The sequence below is a fragment of the Macrobrachium nipponense genome, chromosome 46 (assembly GCF_015104395.2).
Source record: "Macrobrachium nipponense isolate FS-2020 chromosome 46, ASM1510439v2, whole genome shotgun sequence".
In the NCBI taxonomy this organism is placed as follows: domain Eukaryota; kingdom Metazoa; phylum Arthropoda; class Malacostraca; order Decapoda; family Palaemonidae; genus Macrobrachium; species Macrobrachium nipponense.
The window spans coordinates 42,699,270-42,716,690 of record NC_061106.1 but is presented as its reverse complement, the minus strand read 5'-3'; the positions used below and the strand labels follow the sequence as shown (position 1 = coordinate 42,716,690).

The 17,421-nt window shown below is 42.7% G+C and overlaps 1 protein-coding gene across 1 annotated transcript in view; it reads left to right on the top strand.

Moving 5' to 3' along the window:
* LOC135214975 (mediator of RNA polymerase II transcription subunit 13-like) overlaps positions 1 to 17,421 on the top strand; it is a 109,008-nt gene that overhangs the window by 26,463 nt on the left and 65,124 nt on the right. Inside the window, 2 exon segments of the mRNA XM_064249475.1 lie at positions 14,668 to 15,123; positions 15,126 to 15,158. Of these exon segments, the coding sequence (XP_064105545.1) occupies positions 14,668 to 15,123; positions 15,126 to 15,158 (489 nt within the window).

Here is a 17,421-nt window from a genome sequence, read left to right as displayed (position 1 = left end):
ATTACCACACTTTCTCTGTCATTAATGCTTATTTTAAGAAAACGTCATAGTGAGTTTACCGCAAGTCGGTTATTTAAAAGTATTAAGCACTGGCGAGGAATTTGACGTAGCAGATTACTCGTATAATATACGTAACTATATAGATTTGTCTTAGTATCCAGGACTAATTTCACTCTTGCAAAGCAGCGTAGTAGTGACATTGCAATAATCATTGAAGACTCGGGGAATGCCGTAGTTCCGTTTCGTAAGTACTGCAACGAATATCAACTTATGAAAGGACGGATTGGACTTGTGATATTTGAGTACACGTTTGCAGCATGTTGCCATCTTACCATTTTCCGACTTTGTTTTGGGGTGGGTTTTTTGCTCTTTATTTATTTTACGTTCCAAACTTGGCGGCAGTTTTAAGTGAGGTGCGTTTCGTTTTCCTCGGAGCAGAGTCTGATCTGACGGTATCTAAAACCTATTTATTTATATATATATATTTTTACTGTAGAGGAACGGTTCATCTGAAAAGTCATGGGAGTTATCTGGAGAAGTCCATGATGTCGAAAAGTATCTCTTGAAAGAATTTGGGAGCTGAAGAAGCCGCTAATTGAAACTGAAGTGGGTAAACTCGTAAAACGCTGCTGTTTATAGAGTACTATAGATGCTTTTCAGCGTATTCTCGTTGTCAGTGAAAGCCACTGCTTGAAAGCGCCTCAGTGGCGTGATCAGTATGGTCTTGGCCTGCCAGCTCGGTGGCCGCGAGTTCGATTCTCGGGCATTCAATTGAGGTGTGAGAGATGTGTATTTCTGGTGATAGAAGTTCATCCTCGGCTTGGCTTGGCTCGGAAGTCCCGTAAAGCCGTCGGTCCCGTTGCTGAATAACCACTGTTTCCATGCAGCGTAAAAACATCATACAAACAAACAAACACACTGCTTGGATAGCGACCTCCGTATTTCACGTAGGTCTTCGTAGTTACCTTCGTAGTCATGAACCAAGGTTGCACGTTGCAGCATTTTCTTTCTTTAGACAAATACTGCAATTAATGTTGTACTTGTGGTATTGCTGCCTCAGTTTCAACGTCTAGATGTATCACACAAAGTCACAATAATATTTAGAAGGTTGGACATTACACAAAGTCACATTATTTAGAAGGTTGTAATGTCCAAGGCACACGCTCTATATAATTTACGAGATTTTCGTAATACCACGACTATTAATTGTGCTAAGTGGATGTCACACCGGTGCACTTGGAGCAAGGTCACTTCTGCGTGTCACAATTTGTATAATCCGCTTTGAAGTTTGCGTTATTTTTTTTTATTGTATCATTTTTCTTGGCATTGGTATCGAGCTCCCTTGTGACCTGGATGCTCCCGATGAACCCAGGCAGATTTGAGCGTCCCTGGGCATTTGCAAATGACCAGGATTTGCACGTGCGACGCCTCGAGCTGTGTTTTTGTTTATGCGTGGCCACTGGGGCATTCTGCGAGGGAGCGACTATTTAAAGCTCTTGGCCCCGTATCACCTCATACCCAAGGTCATGATCCCCGCTGCTTCCCCGCTGCTGCTGCTGCTGCTGCTACAGCTGCCCCTCCTCCCTCGAACCATGCCTGCCTGTGCCTGCTTGCATGCATGCATGCATGCCTGGCCCCCTAAACAGCTTTCGCCATTGCATTTAGAAACGTCAATACATGCACCACACGTCCCCCTTATGCTCTCGTCCCATTTGGGGGTGGGCGGATTGTAACTCCGATTGGAACGCCCATTTCCTTGGTTTGTTTAATGGGCTGCATTTACCTTCCTAACATTTTTTATCCATTAAGGAAGGTTTTTGATTTAATCATCGACAGAAAGAGAGAATTCCATATGTCTGTTTTAACGTCGCATGATAACGCTCAGTTTGCGGGGAAGGTCTTCTCGTGCGTGTCGCCGTGTGAGTGCAGTTATGCATTGTTAGTTTTGACTGACTGCGTATGTGTGATCTCTCGTCGTCTCGCGGAGCTGGGAGGGTTGTGAGAGAGAGAGAGAGAGAAGAGAGAGGAGAGAGAGAGTGAGTTCCGCGGGACGGGATGGGAGGAAGGGGGAGGGGGAAGTTCCACTTTGTGTGTTCCTCCCTCCATCCATCCCTCCCTCCGCCGCCACCAACTCACACTCCCAGGCTTCTTCCCATCCCTACCTCTTTGCGTCCTTTTCCCGGTAACTCCCGTTTTTGGCTCTCTCTCTCTCTCTCTCTCTCTCTCTCTCTCTCTCTCGAGGTATTTCGGAACGCGAGTGCTGTATAACCCTCGCGCCCTCTTGACTTCCCAGCAGCGGCAGCAGGTTTTACAGATTCACGAATGCTTTAAAAACAGTCTTATACATCGCTTGCCTCTTCGCAACTGTCATCATTTAGTACTGACGAGAATGGCACGAGGAGGAGGAGGAGGAGGATGCCATGAGGAATGGGGTGGGGTTGGTGGGTTGGGTGGGGAAAGAGGGTTCCGTTGTGGCTCCCCCCCCCCCCCCATGCCTTCCATTATGCTGCATGAAATGCTATCAAAAGATTCTGATGAATGCAAAGATTCGGAGTCTTCCTTCTTGCCTCTTGGGACAACGGTACCTGACACAACCACTAATTTTCTTGGCATGTCTCTATAGTTTTTGATACTGGGTTGATATATATAGTTTTGTTACTGGATTGGCATTAACATTGCAGGAAGGTTTTGTCATTAACATTGCAGGAAGGTTTTGGCATTAACATTGCAGGAAGGTTTTTACCAATACATTTTAATTCTTTTATGTCATACGACTCCAGGTTCTCAATCTGTCAAGATTGTGTCAGATCATCAGGCGATTAGACAAGTCTGTCATTTCTGTTCCCACGTGTTTTCGTTATTGTTATATTGGCGGGTTATGCCGATTTCTTATGGAGGCCTAGGTGTGAACACACACGCGTGGGTAGTAATTATATATAGCGAATAGTATGTATATTGTCATTAAACAATTACACAATTACTGGCCCGTCTACAGCTTCATAAAAAAAATGTGTGATGGGAAACCAAAACTTTTTTTTTCTCTGTCATGGTAGAAAAGTTATACATCATTGTGCAATGGTTATGATGTACATGCAAGTGTTCAGGATAATGCTGTTCCAGAATTCAGTGTTGATGCCGTCAGTTAACAACGGGAGAGGACAAGTCATCGCTTACTTACTCTTTCTTATCTCTCGTGGCTGCCTCACTGAGGAATTAAGTCGTGAAATTGGGATATGACGATTTGATACTACAAAACAAAAGTCTGTATCGAGTCTATAATGTGTGACTCAGTTGCTTGTAGTTTTGCTTTCGTTTCTCTCCTGTCTGCTGGTTTCAGTTTGAGTCACACAAGTAGCTTCTTCTAACAGACTCGACGCAGTTTGGCTCAAACCAAACAAAACATTCTTTCAGTTTTCTTCTGAAGATTGAGAAGAATGCTGGGCCTTGACCCAGACTGACAACCTGGTACCACCTCTTGAAAAAAGGCCACAGATAGGGCCTGGAAGTACTCGAGTGTTGAGTAGAATAAGATGTAAATACTTTATAAGTAAACGCGTTTTACACAGTAATCTTGTGGGTTTCTTTTTCAACCTACAGTTTGGGTTATTAGATTTGGAATCCACTGTCTTTGTCAGACAAGCTTGCTAGATGCTATGACACTAAGGTTTACAGGACTCTGTCGCCTTTTGGTGCTCTGTCCCCAACGTTGTTAAGCTTTGGTGTTGGACATATGATCGTGTCACACATTATTGTCAGCCATCACAAGTGTGGTGTTTCCACTTGGATAACGAAACGAGTCTGTGAACTTTTGATGTCAAACGCCTTTGACATTTTGTAATTTTCATCTCACGATGATCTTGTGCAAAGCTTTTGTTGTCTGCGCACGTATCGAATTGTAGGCTGCGTGTTGTTTTTTTCGTCCTCCTCCTCCCCCTCCTCCTCCTCCTTCTTCTTCTTGTTTTCGTGAGCGAGAGACAGCTGGTATGAGGTTGGGTGGGTGTGTTGGTAGCTGGGTGTTTCGGGTGGAACATAACGGGTTTAACCCACCTGTCTCTCATACCTTCGACTCCCTCGGGGGCGTTTCCCTGGCCCCCCCTCCCTCCCCCCCTTCCTTCCCCCCCCCTCCCTCCATTTCCCCACATGTTGCACTCATCCATTTACTGAGCATGGGAATGTCATGGTTTTCACAGTTCCCACACCTGTGCAGTTACGAACAACGTTAGTTTTTGCGATATCTGTCGTACGTTTCATTTTTGCTTTCGTATTTCTCACCCATTCGAGATCGTATAGTCTCATATATATTATTTTTTTTATTGAATTACTTTCTCCTCTTTTATAATTGATGGTTTTGAAGAGTAATGTAGCCATGGGTATTTTGATTTTTTTTCAAAAGTTGTTATCGATGTGGCTTTGGTAGTTTGAGCAAACGTGGTGGTAATTCTCTCTCTCTCTCTCTCTCTCTCTCTCTCTCTCTCTCTCTCTCTCCTACACACACACCACACACACACACACACACACACACACACATATATATATATATATATATATATATATATTATATATATATATATATATATATATATATATGAGAGAGTAGAGTGTTTGCAATAAGCAAACTATACATTATAATATGTATATGCGTGTGTAATATCTCTCGTCTGTGGTCAGGGAATATCTCTCTCCTCTCTCTCTCTCTCTCTCTCTCTCTCTCTCTTGACAGAGGTCATTGAATACTTCTTGGGGGGGGTGGGGGGGGGGGGGGGGTGTAGCAAATTTCGTAATCATTCCCGTGAAGCGTGCGTAGGTTCACGTGACCCAGACATCGCCGTGTCTCGGGCTATATATTTTTTGCAAAATATATTTATGAATTACATACAAAGTAGTTGTATCATCATCATCATACAGATTATATCATGTTGTTACGTATAAGCGCTTATTCACGCGTCATATCAGTGGTCCTTTTCCAGTCATTTCCCCCTCAGCCGAGAATTTTCTCTCTCTCTCTCTCTCTCTCTCTCTCGTGCGGTTCAATCACCTCTTGGATGAGGGGTCTGGAGGCCACGCCTCCCGACTTTCCAGCCGCTGTAAGTGAGCTGTTCCAGAACCGTTTATTCATTGCCTTAACATGATGACGATTATGCTGATGATGATGACGACGACGACGAGGAGGAGAGTGGCGACATTGAAGAGGGAACCGCCGGTGTGGTGGTAGTACTCTTGCGTGACAGGGAAGGGGGGGGGGGGGGTGGGGGGGGGGGGGGGGGGGGGGGGGGGGGGGGCGCCAGAATCTTGTACGACGACGAAGTGTCAGAACTCCGGAAAAAGAACGCCGAGGAACCTGGTATATACTTTCGATATTTGTCCAGCTTTTCCCCTTATAGCTCACGTCATCATCAGCTTGACGCTCTTACTATTTTTCACGTCCCTTCCTGCAGTAGCTGTTATGATTTCGTCATGGCAGGTCGTTTTTTTTTAAACATTTCGAGTAGCCTAACGTTTATCTTGTGTACATATACACGCCGTGGTCTAACTAGAAGAGATGGCGGTCTTCTCCCTGACTGACTGATCTTTTGCAATTGCCGTCTAGAAAGGAGCTAGTTAGAAAGGAGAGTAATTACGTCCGTAATAATTTGAAGGCGAATACACACACCCTCCTCTATTAGGTCTGGCGTATCTCCTCCTCCCCCTCCTCCTCCTCATCCCCCTCCTCCAGCAGCGACCTTCACTCACTCACTCTCTTTTCTTCCCCCCCTTCACTTCTTGGCCCCTTGCCATCGAGATTTTGGGCACCTAGCCTGGTTCAGTTTTTCCTTTTGGGCGTTTGTGATACGCTCTCTCTCTCTCTCTCGCGTTTGAGCGTGTCGAAATGAACGAGATCTCATCTCTCTCTCTCTCTCTCTCTCTCTCTCTCCTGCATTGGCAGTTGTGTGAAAGTCACGTGTCTTATTTTTTTTATCCATCTGAATTCAGCACTAAGGCGTTTTTTATTATTGTGTGGACTTATATCTTCTCTTCATCTGTCAAATCACATTTCCGTGTAATCTCGTGTGTATATATATATCTAGTGATATATATATATATATTATATATATATATATATATATATATATATATATATGTGTGTGTGTGTGTGTGATGTGTGTGTGGTGTGTGTGGTGTGTGGGCAGAAATCTGAGCGTTTTCGTGTTTACTAAGAACAATGTCTTAGTAAAGACGAAAAGGCGCTTGGGGATTTCTGCCTATCATTTTCCTGCGGTATTCTCTTATTTAATGAATTCACGTGCATCTACTGTGCATTTTTTTTAAGCATGTATGAATGTATGCATATATGTTTCCGCGTAACGTCATGGTTGAGATTTAAAACAATTATTTGCACTCGGCTTCGATTACAGTTCTTCAACGTATATACGTCTTTTCTCTGTATTAATTTTATGAATGTGCCTAAATATATATATATATATATATATATATATATATATATATATATATATATATATATATATAAATATATATATAATATGTAGAGCTGTAACTCCTCTAAGCGTAGCCGTCATTCCACTCAAGATGGAAAGTAGTATTTGCAGTGACGTAGTTAGGGGGAACCCGGGCGGTTGCCTGCCTGCCTTGATGGTTGGTTGGCTGGTGGTGGTGGGCCACACGGAAGTGGCGGCGGTCCCGCTATATCAGCTTTCGGCAGAAAAGTTACTACAATCTCTTCCTCACTCTCTCTCTCCCTCCCCCATCCCCCACATTATTCGCAGATGATCCTTTTTTTAATTACCGAGTCGGTAAGTCCTGCGTTTCTGAATCTGTATGATGTTAGTTATATATTGGTCTTTTTTGCTTGGTAGTGGAGGGTTTCTTTTGTGGTTTCAAAGGGGAAAAGTGTTCTAAGCACATATTTCGTCTAACAGTCTCCAGCTGCTTCGTGTCCATTCATTTGATATAGTGAATAGTAGTGAATTATTATCAAGAGGTATAAAAGTATGCGATGTTGCGGGAGGGGTTTATTGGGGGAAGACCCATTTTAAAGTTCAGGAGGTGGTAGTTCTCAGGTTCTGATCTTGCCCTATCGTCGCTCTCATCACCTTTACGTTTCCTTTCGTGGGGGGTGGGGGGGTGAGGGGTAGGGCCGGAGGGGTTGCCTCCTTTGTAATCCAGCCTCCTACCTCCCTCCAGCCATGCGTCAGTGTGACGTCATTCCCAGAGGAGAGAGCCCTCTGCCTTGTGGGTGGATACCAGAAGTGAGAGCGAGCGTGTGAGTGTGTGTGTGTGTGTGTGTGTTCTGTCAGTCTATTTGTCTGTAGTCCGTCCACACACACAGCTGCTTCACCTGTTAACCTCTTGCTGCCTTTTGCGTCAGCATCTGTCTGGTCATTTCTCTCTCTCTCTCTCTCTCTCTCTCTCTCTCTCTCTCTCATTCTGGATATATAGCCTGCAGGCAGCTTTACATATTTTACGTCAGTAAAAAAAAAAGCTTCCCTCGACCTGATAGATTTCAGCCACCAGCTGCTTGTTGAACTATTGTCGGGGTTATTTTCGGTACAAGGACGTTTGTGCAGTATTCGCTCCCCCCCTCCTCTCTCTCTCTCTCTCTCTCTCTCTCTCTCTCTCTCTCTCTCTCTCTTCTCTCTCTAACCTTTAAGAAGCCTATCGGTGACCTATACTACTAATTTTAGATTATGCTATTATGGAGTAAAAAAAATCATCATGGCGGGTACTTCACGTACGACATACTTCTTGAACTGTTTAGTTTTCATGGACAGGATGTTCAAGGTCTTATCAGCTTAGTCAGTTATCGGTATCCTGAGGATGGAGAAGTCAAACTGTTGACTTGCTGCTGTTGTTGTTGTCTAGTCACCTTTTTATAAAATAACGATGCATATCTTTCGTACTCCCCCACCTCCTCCCCCTTCCCCCATTCCTTATACCAATATATTTTAAAGTTACATTTGAGTTTAGGTCGTACTTTAATCATTTTTTTCCTGCCTAATTTCAGTTACATTTAAATCACAATCGTTCTTTTATTTTTTTTCATGCCAAATTTCTTTTATCTCCTCACTGCTTGAACCAGTTGTTCTTGCAACATTTTTCCTAAGTCTGCTAATGCTAATTCACGAGCCAAGGACCAGTTTCTCCGTTAAGATAGCTCATGATTTATATTACTCAGACCAGTGCGTTCGTCATATCCTCCGCAGCATTTTTTGAAAGCCTGGGCTGTTGCATTGAAGTTCTGACGAGCGTTGCACGGCTGCGTAGCTGCACACATTTCCCCTATATAAATGCGTTAAATAATTCTACAGGCAACAGGTTCCGTAACATCATGACGACGTCAGATTTCAAATCATTAGTTTTAAGTCATTGGCTTAGTCCATCATTGGACGAGCTGGTTACGTGCTCGACTACTGTTGATCTCAGGGTCCGGGTTTGATTCTCAGCTCTGCCAACGCGAACTCAGAGGAGTTTATTTCTGGTGATAGGAAATCGATTTCTCGGGGCGGTTCGGATCCCACAAGGAATAAGCTGTAGGTCCCATTGCTAGGTATAACCAATTGGTTCCTAGCCACGTGTAAAAAATGTCTATAATCCTTCGGGTCCATCGCTGGGAGAGCTGTTAATCAGTTCAGTGGTCTGGTAAAACTAAGGTATACTTAACTGAGTCATTGGCGTAGTGTATTTAAAGTACGCCTTTTGCGTAACCCTTGGGACCCTTATCGATCATGTCCTCGTCTGCAAATGTATGATCCTGGTCACTTTAATTGACACAACGTCCATAGGTGTGACATCCAAGCTCTATGTAATGCAAGGTAGCATCCTCTATAGTGAGGCTAATCCTCTTCTCAGTGGTAATTCCCTTTAGACGTCATGCTTCATTTCGTCATTTACTTACAGTTAACCGGAGGTTACAGAATTCCCACGAGGTGTGGTAATGTTTCCATGGTCCTGGGATTTCCGCCTGTATTGACAACCGAGACATCACATCCCAAGTTGACTCACACGAGGATGTGATAGATTCTAACAAATATACCACAACTTCATTTTTCTCAATGACGAGTCCGCTTAAGTTAGCATTGTGATAGTTTTATTATTTTGTTTTTATTCTATCGTGAGGTGACGTTAGTGGTAGTAGTGTATGAGAACAGATCTGTATACATTCGTTATATTTCTTTTGACATTATGAAATAACCTTTCATATTCTCGCAAGAACGCAACTTGTTCAAGGGTGTCAGGATTGTGACTACTACCCTTGCACTTTAGAAACTCTCTCTCTCTCTCTCTCTCTCTCTCTCTCTCTCTCTCTCTCTCTCTCTCTCTCTCTCTCTCTCTGTCGCACGTCGCTCGCCGGTGTTAATCATGTGTCTACAAAGCTTAAAGGTGTATTGGAATGTGTGAATTGTCTGTTGTAGAATGTTTTAAAGTAGCCTTCCCGAGAGAGAGAGAGAGAAGAGAGGTCGCAGAGGACGTTTCAAAAGAACTAGACGTTCGTAGGTTACGTTTGTTGCTGATGATGATGATGATAGTTAAAGAAGAACTAGGCTCCACAGCTTTCAAGTTGATAACGTGAATGACATAAAGTGATTAGGTTTCTACGGCGTGGATCGCGCGTCATTGTATGTCGTAGAGAGGGACAGAGAATCCCTACATGTAGATATATATGATGCTACTTGCATTATAAGTGTCAGATGCTACTTGTATTTTGAGTGACCTCCTGATTTGTATCTCTTAAGTTATCCTGTTGTATTTTTCCTTGTTGTGTCGATGTTTCTTATTGGTCTGAATATTATTAAAATGTAAAAAGGACTTAAGTGAGGAAAGAGATACGCAACACGTCAACTGGTGTGACATGGCCGCTTAAAGTAATTTTTCTAAAAGTGGAAGGTCACTACTATAAGTAGTACTTACAGGTCAGGTGTATTGAAATAACCTAGTGAAGATAATCTTCACAATAACTGGGATATAATGATGGTTTTTAAAAGGAAATTTGAATGACTGAGAATTTTTATGAAATATAGATTACACGAAATATTTTGTAACAGGTATATTTAACATTGTACTTTAATGTTTTTATTCTGTATTTATGATAAGTACTATGTAAATAATGTAGAGTATTTTGTTATATTTTCATAATAAAAAAAAAAAGTAAAGATGAAAGTCTTTTGAACGTTTGAGTGATTTTAGTTATCTATACACATTCCATACGTAAAATCCTTGTATTTAGAAGGTAAACCGTATGTAAGAATGTTATTTTAAGAAAAATCTTTCCTATAATTTAAAAAATCTTTCCTATAATAATTTTGATGTTTTCCATCCAGTCGTCTCTTCGGGGAGTGAAGAACGTTTGGTTTAGTTTATTCATTCCTTGGAATAGTCACTTTTAGGAGATAATATGGGTCCAGGCATTTCCAGGACCATTTATTTTGGAAGGTTTTTGTGAGGCTGGGTATCGCGCGTCAGCTGTGATGAATTAGTGGCATAATTGCGCAGACTTTTAAACTCCTGCTTTTATGGACCGTAGAATTGCAAGTCATCTTTTGCAGTTAGCCCCGGGAGATAATAAAAAAAAAGAAAGGAAAAAAAAGGTAGAACGTCGAGCGGGCCAGAGTGAATTTGCCATAGCTTTAGTAATTGATTCATCATGGTTGGGCATCTTGTGATGTTCCAGGTTTTGAGGGGCGGGTTGGGGAAAGGGCGGATGAGGTCAATTAATAAAAGTCAGCATGGATGAAGTGTTGTGTGTGTATGTGTTAGAGTCGTCGGGTCGTCTTATAAAAGAGGAGACGATGTGTGCGATGTCGTCTTTTAAAGTAGGTTGCAGTTATAGTGCTGGTGACGTCAGCAGTCGTAATTGAAGTCAGTCTCTCTCTCTCTCTCTCTCTCTCTCTCTCTCTCTCTCTCTCTCTCTCTCTACGTGTGTAGCAAGTGACGTCAGGATGTAAGGGGATGGTGGTGGTGGTTGTGTGGGGAGGAGGAGGAGGAGGAGCTTAATAGGAGAAAGAAGGCGGAGTTGAAGAGGCGGGTGGTCGGGTTTAGATGCCATGGTAACCGACCTTCCTCTTCCTCCTTCTCCTCTACCCACGTCAACGCCCCTCCCTCCCTCGCTCCCCCCCGCCCCTTTCCCCCTTTTCCCTGCCCCTCCCCAACCTCTTCACCTTCCGCGCGTTTCCTCTCTAGTCCTCTTGTGATACTCTCCCTCCTCCCGTTGTTCCCTTCCCCCTCGCATCTCCCTTCGTCAACACAGCTATTCAAGGTCACACGCTCTTGGTTCCTTCCCCCTCCCCCCTTCTCTCTTTCTCTCTCTCGGTATTACGCCGTGACAATCGTTGGTGTTACTTGTTAAGTATTGAAGCCAGATAATGGGGCAAGTTCCCTAAGCGAGTTGGGGGGCTTTCCTCTTGGGGATCACCTTAAATTTACCTGGGGATTAGATGCGCCTCATGGGCAGAAGTACCATTTTTACGGGCTGCTCTTATGAGCAAGGGCCCCGTGCTGGCATAAGGCTAGCTTAATAAAAAAAACAACATCAATGATAACAGTACCATTTGCCTGCCAGTAGTGTTTATAGAGTTGTAAATCTGGCTTAATTTTGTATTATTTTTTTTGGTTTTGCTTTTTGGGGGGTTTATATAATATATAACGTAGTATATAGATACTGTAGCTTATAATTTTCATTACCCTTGAACTAGATTCAAGCATCCTTCTATTGAGTCACACGAGACAGGCTTTGTCGAAGAAGCAATCATGGCAGCTGACATGACGTTTTGATGAAAGACTCGCTTTATTCTGTGTTTAATGGCTGTAGGTTTTTATGCAGGTTAGAAATATTATAATATCCAAAGTGGAGAATCGTAATTTTCTCGTGTATTGGTATATTTGTCGTAAAGCTTTCTTGTTGGGGATTATCATCTTTAATCTTTGAATTTCAAGGTCTGGATGTAACGCTGCCCTACCTCTCTCCTTTGCTACTGACATATTCCAGTTTTCCTGATGTCTAGGATTACGGAACAGAGACTAGATGACGTTGAGAAGTCCATTTCCGAAAGAAAATAAATTTTGGTCGAGTCATAATAGTTCATACATTGCTTCCTTTTTTGTATATTTGAGACGCAACATACTATTTCACTGTTTACTCTTGCGTTGCAAGCATTGTAAGTGCTTCATGTATCACATTCGTTTGTCCATCTCGAATATTATGACCTTTTCAGTCTTATGAACTTGCCCAAGGAAATACACGTGGGCGCTTATTTATTTTTATTTTTTTCATATTACTCAATAATTGATCTGATTAGGATGACATGTATAGGCTGATAGTTCGTAGTACTTTTACTCTCAACCTTTTTCTAGAGTTAAATTGTGAGATAATTTGTGAGATCTCTCACGCCAACGCTATTAATTACAAGGCTTACTTTGATTTTATTTAATTATTTTCAAAACGTAATAAATTTACCCACCCAATTCTAACAAACCTTGGCCATCCCGATTTTTTTTTTCAGGGTCCACTATTACATTATCCGTTGTAGATGGTTCAGATCATACCGAGTAATGGTTAATGTAGAATGTAGATGGACAATTTCATTATCATCATTGGAGAAACAAATCCATAGTTATGTAAATGTACATATATTTAAATTTAAAAACAGCAAAGATAGGTTTCGGGAACCGAGCAGATTCCCGAAAGCTATCTTTGCTGTTTTTAAATTTAAATATATGTACAATTACATAACTGTGGATTTGTTTCTCCATTTGAAGACTCGTGCTACTATGAGGATTTTTTTTATTATCATTATTATCAAAGCAGGGCGTCATTAGCGACCAGTTTTTTCAAAGATTAGAGCATTTTGTCTAATCCATATGATGCGAGGTATCGTTTTCCCAAACCCTTTTTTTGTGTGTTTTAACAATCCCATCCAAGGTTTCAAATTGAGAACACTTTAGTGACCTTGATCGACTCTCTCGGTATACGTGGCTACGTCTGTCTGTCTGTCTGTCTGTCGTGCCTTTCCAGTTCTCGGTAATCTGTCTTGTCTGTGTCAGACTGTATGAGATCGAAACCTCTCTCTCTCTCTCTCTCTCTCTCTCTCTCTCTCTCTCTCTCTATTATAGGACAATACCTCAATATCTCTCTCTCTCTCTCTCAGGATTATAGGGCAATACCCCTCTCTCTCTCTCTCTCTCTCTGTATTATAGGACAATACCTCAATATCTCCTCTCTCAGGTTTATAGGGCAATACCTCTCTCTCTCTCTCTCTCTCTCTCTCTCTCTCTCTCTCTCTCTCTCTCTCTCTCTCTCTCTCTCAGGATTATCGGATCGGTATTGTGGAAGGTCCTTCATTCATTCATTCATTCATTCATTCATTCAGGGATATGGTACACATCATCATCATTGGGCCGGAGGCAGAAATGCCTTCCTTTACTCCTCCTCTTATTTCCGCCTTTTGACGTTTGACATCCTCCTTCGTTCTCCTCCTCCTACTGACTGCTGTTGCCTCCTCATACTGTTGATTGCTGTTGCCAGATTACTATTTATTATTGTCCATTGAACAGCACGCCACCTTGTCAATAAGTAGCAAGTTTTTTTTCTTTTTTCCCGAGATTTTTTTAAGCCTGATTCCGAGGGGGTCTTTTCTCAACTCCTTGAAGTGCTCTCCTCTGTTTTAACCTGTTGAGTGTCCTCTCCCAGTTTTGTCATTAGTCATATCACCTTTAGTTAGTTAAGGTACGAGTCGCATTTGACACCTGGGTGCATTTTTGACGTTTTTATATATATATATTTTTTATGATTTTGTACCTTCGTGGAAGGGGAAAATTTATGATCTTTTGTCGTATTTTTTTTTTCACTCCATGGAAAGGAAATTCATGCTATTCTCTTTTTTTTTTTTTTTTTTTTTTTTTTTTTTTTTTTTTATTTTTTTTTTTTTTTTTTTTTTTTTTTTTTTGTTTTTTTTTTTTTTTTTTTTTTTTTTTACGGTTCAAAATGTACAGTTGAAATCATGTAGGTCGTATTTAGATTTTTGTTCAAGTGCAATTCACCATTGATTTTGTAACTCCTTGGGGTTGCTCGTATAAAGTTCGTATCCCTTAACCTTAGTCTTTATTGCAGCTGTGTGTGTGTGTGTGTGTGTGTTTAGTTAGAACATTTGGCAGACATGTTAATGACCAATGGAAATAATTTAAGGAGAAATGTATTTTAAGTTTTTTATACACATAAATCTTTTTATTTTAGTATAGACGTTGATTACGAAGAGATTTATGTTTTTAGATTTAAATGATGAAAAAATTATTTATTAGAGATCATATGATTATTTTTTTAAAAAAATAATTATGAATTTAGATTTAAATGATAAAAAAATTGTTTTATTAGAGATCATATGATTATTTTTTAAAAAATACTTATGAATTTTAGATTTAAATGATGAAAAAAATTTTTTTATTAGAGATCATATTGATTGTTTGGTTTAAAAAAATACTTATGAATTTAGATTTTAAATGATTGAAAAAAAATTTTTCATGAGAAAGATTATAGGATTAATTTTTAAAATCCATTTAGGGATGTTTCTCTCTAATTTATCCATGGATGCAGAAGCCCATTCTGATGGAATGTATCTGTTCTTTTTCTTCTCCCCCCCCCCCACCGCCCCTACACCCCCACCCCCGTACACCCCCACCCAGGACCTGACTTGTGCGGGATCAAATGGCGAGTCTACGTGTGGGACAACCCTGGCGGAAACGGCGTCGGGGGCGGCTGCGACGTCGGAGGAGGAGGGCCAGGTGACCCTCTGGAGGACCCCGTCCTAGTGTCCTACGCCAGGATGATGGCCGCTGACGTGCTGTGCGTTTGGCGTCGCACGTGGCGCGGGCCCTCCCACGACCCCTCCGGCGCCAACCACCCTCACCATCACCATCACAACCCCCACCATCCCCATCACCATCACGGTCACCATCCCCATCACCAGCAGCCGTACGGCGGCGGCGGCGGCCATCACCACCATCCCCACCACCCTCACCACCCGCAGCATCACCAGCAGCAGCAGCAGCCCCCTCCGCATTTCCAACACAATCACCGACACTCCCTCAAGCACTCGCCGAAGGAACTCTGGGTCTTCTGGTATGGCGACGACCCCGACCTCTCAACCTGCTGGCTCCGGAGCTCCTCAAGAAAAGTGCGTGCACCCCCCAGGTACCTGAAAGGAAATAATGTCATGACGATAAATATTCGTTTCTTCTTCCTTAGCTTAAACCCATTTTTTCTGATGGGGTTAGCCCATGGCGAATGAGTCGTTCTCCATCGATTTTACGTCTTGTGGCCTCGTTCTTCATTTATACCTTCAAATTCCCTATTACTTCCCTTACACAATCACCGCCATCTCTTTCTTGGTCTTCCCTTTTCCTTCCTTAACCTACGCACTTCCATTTCCATCATATGTCTTCGGTGTACTCAACATGACGTTCCTCCCTTCGTAATAATATTAACGAGTACAATAATAACCACCCCCAACCACCACCATCTTTAGGTTGGTGTCTGTCGTCCTTTCAAGTTCTTGTTGCCCCCCCCCCCCCCCCACCCCCCCGAATACTACGGTTAACCCAGTCGGCCCTAACCCAGGCATTTTTATGGGAACCAGAGGAGAACCTCTCATTTAGGACAGGAAAAGAATAAAACCTCTCCAGTTAGGGTTTGAGGGGAAGGAATAGAACCTCCTTAGGTCAAGGAAGAGGAAGGGAAACCACCTCCAAGGCTTATACGGGGCGGAAAAACGGGAGGACGGGGAGGAACTCTTCCCCCCAGGCTTTGGGAAAGAGAAGAGAATCTCTACAACGCCTTGGGGAAATGAGAAAAACCTCTCCAGGGTCTTTGGGGATAAAGAAGGAAGAGAATCTCTCCAAGCCTTGGTCCAAATGAGAAAAACCTCTCCCAGGCTTTAGAGGGAAACAGGAGAACCTCTCCAAGGATTATAGGGGAAGGGAAACAGAAGAGAATCTCTCAAGGCCTTGGGGTAAAGAGAAAACCTCTCCAGGCTTTGGGGAAACAGGAGAACAATCCTACCAGGCTTAGAGGGAGAAACAGAACGAGAAACCTATCCAGGCTTATAGGGAAAGAGAGGAGAACCTCTCCAGGCTTATAGGGAAAGAGAGGAGAACCTCTCCAGGCTTATAGGGAAAGAGAGGAGAACCTCTCCAGGCTTATAGGGAAACAGAGAACCTCTCCAGGGCGTATTTAGGGAAAGAGAAGAGCACCTCTCCTGGCTTTAGGAAAGGGAAGAAGAAGAAACCAACCTCTTAGGTTTAGAGGGAAACAGAGGAGAAACCTTCTCCAGGCTTATAGGGAAAGAGCAGGGAACCTCGCCAGCTTATAAGGGAAACGAGAAGAGAACCCCTCTTCCCAGGCTTATAGGGAAAGAGAAGAGAACCTCTCTAGGCTGTTATAGGGGGAAACAGAGTGGAGAACCTATCCCAGGATTATAGGGGAAAGAGAACGAGAACCTCTAGGCTTATAGGGAAAGCAGAGGAAAAACCTCTCCAGGCTTATAGGGAAAGAGAAGAGAACCTCTCCAGGCTTATAGGGAAAGAGAAGAGAACCTCTCCAGGCTTATAGGGAAAGAGAAGAGAACCTCTCCAGGCTTATAGGGAAAGAGAAGAGAACCTCTCTAGGCTTATAGGGAAAGAGAAGAGAAACCTTCACTAGGCTTATAGGGAAAACAGAGGAGAACCTTCCTCCAGGCTTTATAAGGGAAAAGGAGAAGAGAACCTATCCAGGCTTATAGGGAAAAAGAGAAGAAGAACCTCTTCAAGGGCTTATTCTGGAATGGGAAATGTAGAACGTAGAACCTCTCCAGGTCCTTATCGGGAAACAGAAGACGAAACCTCTCCATGGCGTTATAGGGAAAGAAGAAGAAAAACCTCCCACCAGGCCGTTATAGGGAAAGAGAAGAGAACCTCTCCAGGCTTATAGGGAAAGAGAAGAGAACCTCTCCAGGCTTATAGGGAAAGAGAAGAGAACCTCTCCAGGCTTATAGGGAAACAGAGGAGAACCTCTCCAGGCTTATAGGAAAGAGAAGAGAACCTCTCCAGGCTTATAGGGAAAAGGGAAAAGAAGAAGGAAACCTACTCCAGGCTTTATAGGGAAAGAGAACCTCTATAGGCTCTTATAGGGAACAAACAGAGAGAACCTCTCCAGGCTTATAGGGAAAAAAGGGGGGAGCAAGAGAACCTCTCCAGGCTTATAGGGAAAGAGCAAGAGAACCTCCTTCCAGGCGTTATAGGGGGGAAAGGGAAGAAGAACCTCTCTAGGCTTTATAGGGAAAACAGAGCAGAGAAACCCTATCCAGGATTATTAGGGTTCAAAGAAAGAAGAGAACCTCCCGGCAGGTTTATAGGGAAAGAAAGAAGAAGGAACCTCTCCAGGCTTATGGGAAAAGAGAAGAG